The sequence below is a fragment of the Musa acuminata genome, chromosome BXJ1-9 (genome assembly GCF_036884655.1).
Source record: "Musa acuminata AAA Group cultivar baxijiao chromosome BXJ1-9, Cavendish_Baxijiao_AAA, whole genome shotgun sequence".
In the NCBI taxonomy this organism is placed as follows: domain Eukaryota; kingdom Viridiplantae; phylum Streptophyta; class Magnoliopsida; order Zingiberales; family Musaceae; genus Musa; species Musa acuminata.
This window is the reverse complement of record NC_088335.1, coordinates 3,873,911-3,886,198: the sequence shown is the minus strand read 5'-3', so window position 1 is coordinate 3,886,198 and position 12,288 is coordinate 3,873,911. Positions and strand designations below refer to the sequence as shown.

Sequence of the window (12,288 nt, the reverse complement as noted above, 5' to 3'; positions counted from 1 at the left end):
TCTGACACCATCCGATCGACAATTCAACACCATATTATTGTCATCTCAACATCACCTAACTCATTTCTCGAACATTTTAATCACATGTATGGTCATTACATGATCTCTTATTTTGCTGTAATGTGATCCCACTCAATATTAGGAAAGATACATAATAACTTTGATATTAACATAGTCTTCAAATATAAAGATTCAAAACTTTACTATAAAAGCCCTTTGGGTGTGCTCCCAAACTCTCTTTAAGATTCTCCATCTCTATTATTTAACTAATACCTCATAATCAAACCTAATTTATGCGTCGAAAAAATTTTATTAGCATACCCTCGATGCAGTTTTGTATGATTTGAGGTATCATAAACTAAGGGGATTCGATATTTCTCGACATCAATATAAGATAAATGTATAATAAAACCATGATTGATCTTGAATTGACATTCCAATCGAACAATCAAAATATAGTATAGAAATATTACTATTGACATAACTTTACAAACTTAATATTCTTATTTCTTCATAAATTCCTCCCCCCAAATGATATATTTATGATTATGAATATCTACGATTAAAATTTAAGAGGGTGTATTTTCAATACCATCCATCCAATCATAATTTGATGATAATAAGGTTAAGGTATGATATGATAAATATTGTTCACAAATTTCAAATGTGAGATTTATATTTAATTTAAATATAGACCCGAAGCTTATTATAAGTTTGGTGGTACATAAATTATATTGTGGTCTACTCAATTTCTTCAATACATAAGTAAGTAGGGATTAACTCGTATATCCCTATAAACACACTTTGGGGGCACTTTTACAATGAACTTAGTAATCGCTGAATTAAAGTGATGATTAACTCGTAATTATATAAATTTTAATATGATCAGACTATGGTGGAAATGTATATCAATCCAAGTTATAATTATAACACATTGGTACATTCTACTGTAGGGATGAGTAGTCATCTTAGTTGATACTGTTTCAAATTCGATCTCATAAGGTGACGTATTATTGGATTGCCGGAATATCAATTCTGCTATATATATATATATATAGAGAGATATATATATATATATATATATATATATATATATATATATATATATATATATATATATATATATATATATATATATATATATATATATATATATATATATATATAGATGAAACCCACTTGATAGAGCCGCATGAGACTGACATATAGACAAGTATACACTTTGACGTGAGACTTGATAGGTGTTGGTGTAAACAACCTTAAGTCGTGACATTGGGACCGACGCGGCTTAGTTCAGATCTGGATGACGGGGATCTTCCTGGGACGTTCCTCCCAACTACTGAGGTGGCCGATCACGGTGCTCCGATTGGGACGAGGTCGTTATTCCCTCCGAGTATGAGCTCCTCGCCTGCGCATTTAATGGGGACCTTCGGCCTCGCACCTACACATAGGTTGGGTCGGGATGCTCGACCCGACCCTCCGACGATTAAGTCAGTGGGCGATCGTGGGGGGTTCTTTTCTTTAGGCAAGTGGTGTCTGCTTCTCCCCTCTTTCTCCTCGGCGCGCGAGGGTTTTTATAGTGAGAATTACCGTTGCATGATGTGCCTGCCCGCAGGGAGCATGATCGTACTTCTGGTAGCGTCTGACATTGTTGTTGGCATGGCGTGAGGAATCGAGCATGAGCAAGATATTAATGCGCTTTGGTAGGTGTTCCGGTCCGTTTTGACCGGGTGCCTCATTAGGTCAACATAGGCGGGAGGTGTCATCTGGGATAACTGATGTCACGCGAGTCTTATTATAATTATTACCCTTAGGTAGTGTGTTCAAAGCTTGTGTTTGGAATTGATACTCGGGGGCAGCAAATCGATGAGGATGGCAGAAGCGAGTCAACCAATAGACTGGTCAAAAGATCAGTTCTAGATGATCAACGATGACTTCCAAGAAGGTGCGCTGTTATGAAAACGTGCATATCTCTTTGATGTGGCAGACTGACTACCAAAGTCAGCAATCCAGAAGAGCGTGTTGCGGTCGTCGAAGGGACTCTCTCCTTTGCTTCACGTCTGCTTCCTCATTCATAAACGTTCATTTTCTACTTAGTAGGCGGAGAACTTCTCGCGTTCCCCCCTTCCATTGGCGTAAAACACATGGCACCAAACTACGGAAGGGGACACACAGAAGAAGAATGGCAGAGACGGAGAGACGGACTTTGTGTTTCACCAAGTCAGCAGAGGCAGTCCCAAAAGTAAAATTTGTCTTTTTCATAAAAAGGTAAGTAAGAAAAATTAGATTCGATCTCAATATTAAGATCTAAACTGATTAATATATATTTTACAAAAAAAATAAATTAAGAAGAAAAAAAAAATTAATACTGCAGTTTAGTTATTAAGTAAGATTGATGATTTTTTTTGAAATAATAATAATAATTCTAAAAAAGAAAAGAAGAAGTTTACAGTTTCTAGAAAGAGTTTGATGGAGAGGAGAGATCAACATTTTTTTTTTTTAATGTGAAGAGCAATTATTTGAGGTATTCTTTCTTAGTCTATTGTAATCCTAAGAATTTCGATGCTGATCTTCCAAAAACGTGTTTTCTGCTCTCGTCACCGAAAAAAAAAACATGATTCCATTTGGCCCCAGGATAACGTTTGCTAGATGATCGAGTCTTGGGAATAGACTTTGTGCACGGAGAAAGGTTGTGTTTTGATGTTGATTGTTGCCATCCAATCTAGAAATTAAAGAAAAATATTTATTTATTTATTAAATCAAAATTATATGATTCACAACAAAAATTCCTTCGCCATCCACTAACTTGATCGTCGGAGGGGTCGGGCCGAGCTTCCGACCCGACGTGCGAGAACGGGGTCGCCTCTTCCCGACGTCGCGGTAAAAGCTTTCCCCCCGACGCGACATCCCGACCGGACCGTCGTAATCGGCCATTGAGAGATTTCGAGAGACGCCGCGTAAAATCCCCCACATTCGGACCTCCGACCAAACCACGTCGGCCCCGAGGCCATGACATAAAGTTGTTTAGACTAACACTTACAACAATTAGATACGGTTCCTTTTTTTTTTCATTTGGACATATCTTTTAATTTTCTATCGATGAGGATCGAATACATGAAATTCAATAAGCCTAGATATATAAAAAATAAATCATTGTATCACCTCAAATCTCGAAGATAATGAAACACTAAATGGACATATGCATGACATCGAGAGAGTATTTCTCACTTGATATTTTATAATCGATGATGATGGCAAAATCAATACCATGTAAAATAATATTTTTAGATATATTTTCATTACTTATTCAAATACTTCTTATGAGCCTCTTTATGGATGCCTCTAGAAATAAACTAAAATATGATATAAGATAGAGACCGTTTTGTATCGTTGAATTGAAGCAAAATATAAATACAAATATTTTTCCCTCAAGTGAAAATTGTCCAAACACGATAAAGTCAAATTAGATTCAAATCGACCATATCAGCTACATATAAAATTTAGTTCACATGTCTGAAACCTTATATAAATTACACTCGTCAGAGAAATGCTGTGTGCTGACATACATTGCTTGTTTCACTCGATGGCTTGCTTGCATTACCACCAAAAGGGTGTCGTTCTCGAGCATTTCCGACCTCTTACAACGTCCACAATAAATATCAACAATAGTTACTCGGTCCTTCATTCTCTATTTTACGAGATCCATGCAATATATATATATATATATATATATATATATATATATATATATATATGATCCTTCCCCTTCTCCGTAAGTTAGTAGATCTTAAGCCATCACAGGCGTTCCCCATCTTTACGCGGGACCCGCAGGCGACGTCTCCGTGGGCCGTCTTCAAAAGTCAACAGCGTAGGGCCGTCGACCGCTGACCGTTCAAAGTTTCCAGAGGGAACACTCCCTCCGCAAAAATCCATACTGCACACCTCAATTAACGCCTTTCTACTGTGGACAGAATCCAATCGCAGTATCTGTTTCACCATCACACTTTTTGAGCTCCATAAACATAAGCAGAAGCCTCATTTCGTTTCCTTGCCACCGAGACGCAGCCCCTGCCTCTCAGACCAGCCTCCTCACACAGAGGCTCAAAAATGGCGGCCAGAACCACACGTGAAGTCTCTTTCTTCCTCCTTTCCTTTCTCTCCCTCTGCTTCGCACTCAGAGCCGCATCACAAACACTATCCGACGACGAGAAGCGAATCCTCCTGCAGATCAAGAGGGAATGGCGAGACCAACCCGTTCTCGCCACTTGGAACGACACAACCACCTCCTCCTATTGCGCCTGGACGGGAGTCGGCTGCGCCACCGATGGCTCCGTCGTCAATATCACGCTCTCCGGCCAGGCGACCCCAAAGATCTCGCAACCGATCCCCAATTCCCTCTGCAGCCTCAGGAACCTGACCTACCTCGACCTCAGTTACAACAACATCCCCGGCTCCTTCCCCACCTCCCTATACGACTGCTCCAGCCTCCGGTACCTTGATCTATCTCAGAACCGCTTCGTCGGCGTGATCCCCGACGACGTCGACCGCCTCTCGCCCCTGCTCACGCACCTCGATCTCTCCTCCAACAACTTCTCCGGCGACGTCCCTCCCGCCATCAGCCGGTTCCCGGCGATCCAACAATTAGTCCTCAACAGCAACCTTTTCAACGGAAGCTTCCCGGCGGAGATCGGCAACCTCTCCCGTCTCCAGACACTCGTGCTCGCCTACAACCCTTTTGCTCCCAGCAGAATTCCGCCCGAGTTCGGTAACTTGACTCAGCTGGTCTTCCTGTGGATGACCAGTGCTAATCTTGTCGGCGAGATACCACCTTCGTTCTCGAAACTGGAAGCGTTGGTGCAGTTGGACTTGTCGGAGAACTCGCTCACTGGAACGATCCCCGCCGGAATCTGGGCGCTCCAGAATCTGGACTACTTGTATCTACACAAGAATAACTTATCCGGGCCGATCACGATTGATGGGACCATCGGAGCTCTAGGCCTGGAAGGGATTGATGTATCGATGAATCAGATCAATGGGTCGATCCCGAAAGACTTTGGCAAGCTCCTGAACCTGTCTGTCCTCTTCATGTACTACAACCGGTTATCTGGCGAGATACCGGCGAGCATCGGCCTCCTGCCGTTACTGTACGATCTCCGGCTGTTCAACAACGGCTTAACCGGCGTCTTGCCACCGGAATTGGGCAAGCACTGTCCTTTGTGGAACATCGAGGTCGACGACAACAAGATCTTCGGTGAGCTACCGGACGGCCTTTGCAATGGTGGCGCCTTGACCTCCATCGTGGTCTTCAACAACAACATGAGCGGAAAGATACCGCCGTCCCTCGGTAGCTGTTCAACGCTCGACAACATTCAGGTACAGAGCAACAGTTTCTCCGGCGAGGTGCCCGATGGGATCTGGTCGGCGGTGAATTTGACGACCATGATCATGAGGGATAACGCCTTCTCCGGCGGCCTCCCGGACGAGCTTCCCTGGAACCTGACGCGGTTAGATATCAAGAACAATCGATTCAGCGGCCAAGTCCCGTCCTCGGCGGGCAACTTGGTGGTGTTCTTGGCGAGTAACAACATGTTCTCCGGCAACCTCCCGTCGACCCTAACAGGACTCTCGCGGCTGCAGTCCCTCTCTCTGGAAGGCAATATGATCACCGGAACGATCCCGTCGGATTTGTCAGTGCTGAAGTCGCTCGTGGATCTCAATCTTAGCCACAACCAGCTGACCGGACACATCCCGGTGGCGATCGGGTCGCTGCCGGTGCTGACCTCGCTCGACCTATCGGCGAACGAACTCTCCGGCTCGATCCCAACGGCGATGGCGAACCTGAAGCTCAACTTCCTGAACCTCTCGTCCAACCAGCTCTCCGGCGAGATTCCGGCGGCGTTGCAGAGCCCGGCGAACGAGCAAAGCTTCCTCTCGAATCCCAGCCTTTGCGCTGCCAATTCCAAACTCAACGTCCCCGCCTGCCGAAGGGGCAGCTCGGGCGGGCTGTCCCGTGGCCTCCGCATCCTCTTCTTCGTCCTCGGCGGGCTCGTGTTCTTGATGGCCTTGGCGTTCTCCGTCTTCGTGTACAGAGACCACAAGAAGAGAAGCAACGGCAGCGATCCTGCCGTGTGGAACGTGACCTCCTTCCAGTCGGTGGATTTCACGGAATCCAACATCATGCGCGGCATCAAGGAGGAGAACCTGATCGGCAGCGGCGGGTCCGGCAACGTCTACAAGGTCGACCTAGGGAACCGCGCCGGGGAGACCGTGGCCGTCAAGAAGATCTGGAGCAGCAGGAAGCTTGACTCCAAGCTGGAGAAGCAGTTCCAGTCGGAGGTGAAGTTCCTGGGATCCATCAGGCACAAGAACATCATCAAGCTGCGGTGCTGCATCTCCAGCCCCGACGCGAAGCTACTGGTGTACGAGTACATGGGGAACGGGAGCTTGGATCGGTGGCTGCACGGGAAGCGGGCGGCGCCGCTGCATTGGTCGACCAGGCTGGAGATCGCCGTCGGGTCGGCCCGAGGGCTGTGCTACTTGCACCATGATTGCTCGCCGCCGATCATACATCGGGACGTGAAGTCCAGCAATATCCTGTTGGATATGGAGTTCAACGCCAAGATCGCCGACTTCGGTCTGGCACGGATGCTGGTCAAGCCCGGGCAGCTCGACACGGTGTCGGTAATAGCCGGCTCCTTCGGCTACATGGCTCCAGGTAAGAACAAAGGCCCCCTCGAACTCGGTCTCCATCCATGATTCAAAGCATCGAATGACTGCTAATGTTGTTTTCGTACGCAGAGTGCGGGTATTCCAGGAGACTGAACGAGAAAGTGGATGTGTACAGCTTCGGGGTTGTTCTTCTGGAGCTGACCACAGGAAGACGGGCAAACAATGAGGGGGAGCAATGTAACCTGGCAGAGTGGGCCTGGAAGCAGATCCAAGAGGGAGCAAACCTGAGCGACGCGGTAGACCCGGCCATAAAAGACTCGCCGCAGATGGACGACATAACCAAGGTGTTCAAATTGGGGCTTCGCTGCACGGAGTCTTCGCCTTCACGGCGGCCGTCCATGAAGGACGTGCTGCAGGTTTTGATGAGGTGCAATCGGCCGCGCGGAGACGATTGCAAACCCTGCGCTGAGCGCGACGTGGCACCGCTTCTATCTTCGAAGACGAGTAGTCGACGAAAAGGATCACCCGATGATGGCGATGAGAACAGTTTGGCATGCAACGTCTGAGGCAATGGTTATTACCTCGTCGTCATGAGGATCTCTGATCACCAAGACACGGTCAATATAGAGCAACTAATGGAATATGGCCACCACTTGCTTCACTACAAGGAAATCACCGGATGTAGTTGCAGAAGATTTCTGGCACAGCAACAGCTGCAGAGACATGACAGACGCAGAATTCGAAAGGTTATTGTATCCCCTCCATTTGTATGTCGATAGTGAAGAGACAACAGGACGAGGAAAAAGAAAGGGAGAGGAAGAAGAGCATCACCACAATGCAATGCAGGTGCAGGAGACAAGCCGGGCAGCATCAGAACAGCGTCCTCTGCACAAGATTCTGCCGTCTTCTGTGAACTGACCACCGCTTGCTTACTCTACTATCAGATGCAATCACATAGGTCAAATTAAGAACTGCATACACGACATAGAAAAGGGTCTTGTACAAAATGTTTGGATTCGTTTAGACTGTGCTAGATGCGATAGATATCATTTTAAGATACAGAAATACCTCTGAAGATTATGCCAACTACAGACAACAGGCTGCCAAATATGAACGCCAGTAACCAAGAAGATTGTGCCTTCAAGACTTCCTTCGGTTTAGTCCCAACAACAATAAGATCAGGTGAAGCATGGTGGTGCATGGCTGACATGACTGGAGTCCTGCAAATCTCATGTTGAAAATTTGTTCAAAATCAACCACAATATGTAAAATCTGGAAGAGACCAAGACTGCACGATGTAAAACAATTGCCAACCAGAGGAGAAAGATAAATACCACTGATTAAATCAAGATCACGATGCATATAAGCATATAACAGCATCGGAAAAATTCAATCTTATGCACTGCACCAAGCTTCAGGTTATCACAAGTTGATCTAAGAATAAATTATAAGCACAAAGCAATCTGTGAAGTAATGCAAACTCAAGCTCGGCCTGTGACAACTCAGTTGGAAAAGAGAAACACAAAATCCTATATCTGCTTCACGATCTTGAAGATAACTTACATGAAAGGAACCATTGGAAGATCAATTATCTAAAATGCACAATCAATAAAATTGATCTGAAGAAGATTATACAAGTTTATGTTGAGGATGATTCTAAAATCTGTGCTCATAAAGGTTCCTCCAAGGAACTATAATAATAAAAACCTAATATCACATTGTGCTGAGATATCCCATCACAACCATAGCTAATACATTCAGATCGACCTGGAAGATAGATAGAAGGGAAATCCGATGCAAGCAAAATATTTTCAATTCCAGCCACAACGGGATCATCACATATATCTAGCCAGTTAACCGCAGTAAGTTTAACTCTCCAGAATGGATCATACCATTACTCCACAATTAACTGATTCTATCCATAAAACAGAATATTTCCTTAATAGCAGCAGTTATACGTACCTTAGTATAAACAGAGTTTTGAGTTTCGATGGAACACAGTCTCCAAACAAGGCAAGCTTCGTTAACCAATCTCAGGAATCTCCTAAAATTCCTTTCAGATACATTCCAGATATCAACTTCCCAAAAATCTGCAATGACAAAGTTTCTTGAATTTATAGCATTTGTACAATTCTAGTGATAGAAATAAGTCAAGTTCTTTATACATTACTTGTCACCAGGGTTCAAACCCTCAAAAAACTAATGCTTGATCATAGTCAGTTAAAGAAAAGATGAGATGACCTGAAGTTTCTCATTCCACGTTGATAACCTACATAAAAATGAAATTTAAGAACTTATACAATGTCAACAAGCTTTCCTAACAGCTGCATAGTAGAAATCTTGTTTTATTATATGTTATATGTTCAATTATCATAACCAAAGGAGAAAAAGATTAACTTTACATGTCAGGCAAAAGAAAGTTTGTTCACCATCTCTCCTGATTTGGGAAGAAGACTGTGCCACTTAGGTATTGCATGGGCAAGCTCTACATAGGCTGCATTTGTACCAGCGCCTAGTATCACAGCAGCAACTACATCATTATCATAACATCTCGCCCCAGCTAATGTCCCGATTGTATAATTAACCTGAATCAAGAATTACTACAATTGTTAATTCTCTCTAGTCTAGAAAAGGAAGATCATAGCAAAAAGTTGAATAACCACACAGCTCAAGAGGTACATATTGAAATCTCAGTCAAAAGTAATTTCATCTGAAACTCGAAGAAGGGAATACAAAAAGGAACTTACCAGTGCTGATACTTGCATATTGAGACCTTGTCCTTCAATGGCCCTCATCAATTCAGCGACCACATCTTCCCCAACCTGCCTTCAAGAACAACAACAGTGTGTCAGCAAGCTGTGAGGTCCCATCCTGACCGCACAAGTTGAAATACATAAGGTTCCAATAAACCATCAACAGAAATGATCATAATTTTCACAAAATAGTCTGGTTTGTCTCACTAAGAAAATATATCAAAACATAGAATGCCCAGACATGAAGATATTAAGCTACCAATGCATGTAAATATCTCAAAAGCAATTGTGAGAAGATACATTATGAATTCAAGAGACACTTTTGAACTTGAAAACTAAGTGTACTAGGTAATAAATCAACAAGGAAACTTGACATGGTAATGCATGCAAAAGTTACTAAAATCAACAAACAGAAAAAATGCAAACTGTCAGCATAGGAAGATGGGAATTTTTTATGAAGTAAGTTTCTGTTGCTCATTCTCAAAGCCTGCTGATCCTTGTAAGAGATGGAAGCTGGTTCCTCCAAGGTCTAAAGCATAAAACAATTCTGTCTCATCCTTGTAAAAGTTGTGTTCAAGGGGTCCTGATATTACCATAGAATAAAGATCCTTGTAAAAGTTGTGTTCAAGGGGTCCAGATATTACCATAGAATAAAGATCCAAATTGAAGATAAAAATACACATTCATTCCCGAGGAATGTATTATGTAGACTAGTAAATAAATGTCAATATGCTTACCTGTAATTACATAAACCAAAAAAATATTAACATCCCAAATGACTATTCTGAAGCAATGCCTATTTCTTTATAAAGGAAAATTCACTTCTAACATACTGCAATTTCTTTGTCATGAACAACTGCTTGCATGTGCTATACGCATATGGACAGAATATGTTTTGTGCATAATAACTAACTAAAATGAAGTTGAAGTGAATTTGTGTAAAACGAACTATTCGCTGACGGAAATGCATGAGGTGCCCTAAAGGCAATTTCAGTTAAACAAAAGTCCTATGCCAATGGTTATACGGCCTCACCGAAAAGAATGAATGTCATGGCAGAGAATTGATTAAACTTATACTGATCTAATCTTGAATGCACACCTAGAAAACCATGTTTGATAAGGCACCAAGGAGTCCAGAGCCAGAGACTAGGAGATGACTACTATTATAAGGCAACCCCAGCGAGCGATTTCCATAGAGTGAATCCTGTGTTCTTCCACTCTCCAGAAACTATCAAGTTTATAAAAGTTCAATAACTTCACTTGAGAAACTAATTTAGAACCACAAAGTCAGGTAAAGAGGAACCATACAAGGTTTGCAAATGCCAAATAACAAAGCTAAGTTTCATGAATCGGTAGAAAAATGGGCGGTTCCTTTTCTGGTAACGGGAAAGATGGCTCGTACCCAGGGGGGAGGTTGTCGACGTAGCTGATCAGAATCTTAAGCTTGCTCCCGCCCTGGGAAGCGAGCCCCGCGTGCATCTCCTCCGTCGTCACGTCCGCCACCTGCCGCGGCTTCGCGTTGGGCTGGCGCGGCGCGTCGCTCCTTGAGTTCGTTGATCACCGCGGCAGCCCGAGCTCCGCGTCCGGTGCCGCACGAGGGGCACCGCCATCGCCGCCTTGGCCATGTCCTCGGAGCTACGGTTCCGAGCCGATCAGACGAGCCCCTCTCGACCTCCTAATCGATCCAAGAACTAGGCTCCCGGGCTCCGTCTTCCAAGATCCTTCCTTCGGAGGACGAAAACGATCAGGATCACGAAAGAAGTCGGGATCCGTAGCTGCCTTCCCCTTTGTTTGAATGGCGAAGGCGAAATGAAAGAAATCTCGAAGGCCAGACCGCTAAAATGTGGGATTGGGCGAAACGGGGGATGGATTCGGCGGAGAGAGAGAAAAAAAGAAAACGAAGCAGAGAGCAAAATAAATAAATATAAATATTGGGTAATTTATAAAAAAAACAAACCCTTCGTAATAAGGTTTTATGTATACCTCCATATATTTACTTTTTATCGGGGCGTTCTTTTTATTTAAAATCTCAAAAATATTATTTTAAATTCGATCGATCCTTTTTATTGAAACTTAAAAATGATTGATCTAAGAACTGATTCAATCTGATCTTAGTTTAGATGAAATTAGTTCGGGTTAAATTCTTTAAAGCGAATTGGCCATGTTTGAATCAAAAGTCGAAAGAGGATATACAAGGATTATATTAAACGAGTGTAACCTTAGTCTAAGCGATGATAGCCAATGCTCCATTCCTTTCTTGTGTTTCTCTCCGATAACAATGATGAACTCCTGTGTTCCTTTCCTCTCTGACCGTCAACGACAATGACATTCTCTACAACTTTATTGATAGCATCGAGCACAACCTCATTAAGTATACAAACAATAGTGTCTTCGTAGATGATGAAATCACATCATTGACCTATCCATTGCTCTGTAGTTAGAACGATAACTTGTTCTTTGATTGCTCGCCCGATATCTCTGTATAAAAACAAGTGGACTTATTCTTCTCCTTCAAATTCAAACTCAATAGCTCGTCCCTTTACTTAGCCGTATCCCTTGAACTCAGTTTGCTTCCACGGGAAGTGCCAATCGAACAATAGTGGCATCCATCTAAGCATATATATATATATATATATATATATATATATATATATATAATGAAATAAAAGATGCACCGATCAGTCTCCAAAAAAAAATTGTGGTAGAGAAATTTGCTTAAAACATAATTGATTGTGTCGGTGTAATATGCTATTATCGTGTTAATGTCACTTGAATCTAGTTTTATTTCAATTTATTTCTTGGCTTATACAAAAATAATCAAAATCATCAGACCACATTGAACTTGGTTGGAGTCAGATGGTTTTGG

General features: G+C 43.1%; 2 protein-coding genes across 7 annotated transcripts; one reads left to right on the top strand and one right to left on the bottom strand.

Moving 5' to 3' along the window:
- Positions 1-3,439: 3,439 nt before the first annotated feature.
- On the bottom strand, positions 3,440-11,335 carry LOC108951260 (hexokinase-1-like). Of its 6 annotated transcripts, none has more exons than XM_065082106.1 (6): positions 10,825-11,335; positions 9,417-9,495; positions 9,099-9,254; positions 8,835-8,938; positions 8,632-8,759; positions 3,440-7,889 (listed from the first exon to the last, which is right to left on the bottom strand). In XM_065082106.1, exons 1-4 carry the CDS (start codon positions 10,899-10,901, stop codon positions 8,921-8,923), a joined length of 330 nt encoding a protein of 109 aa, XP_064938178.1. In that variant the 5' UTR covers positions 10,902-11,335; the 3' UTR covers positions 3,440-7,889; positions 8,632-8,759; positions 8,835-8,920. The 6 variants fall into 6 exon arrangements, with proteins under 6 accessions (XP_064938178.1, XP_064938177.1, XP_064938179.1 ...); XM_065082105.1 differs by having other exon boundaries at positions 8,840-8,938; XM_065082107.1 differs by having other exon boundaries at positions 8,911-8,938.
- On the top strand, positions 4,108-7,755 carry LOC135592571 (receptor-like protein kinase HSL1). The gene is made up of 2 exons (XM_065082101.1): positions 4,108-6,715; positions 6,799-7,755. The coding sequence occupies exons 1-2, from the start codon at positions 4,108-4,110 to the stop codon at positions 7,233-7,235; spliced, it is 3,045 nt and encodes a 1,014-aa protein (XP_064938173.1). The 3' UTR covers positions 7,236-7,755.
- Positions 11,336-12,288: the final 953 nt, after the last annotated feature.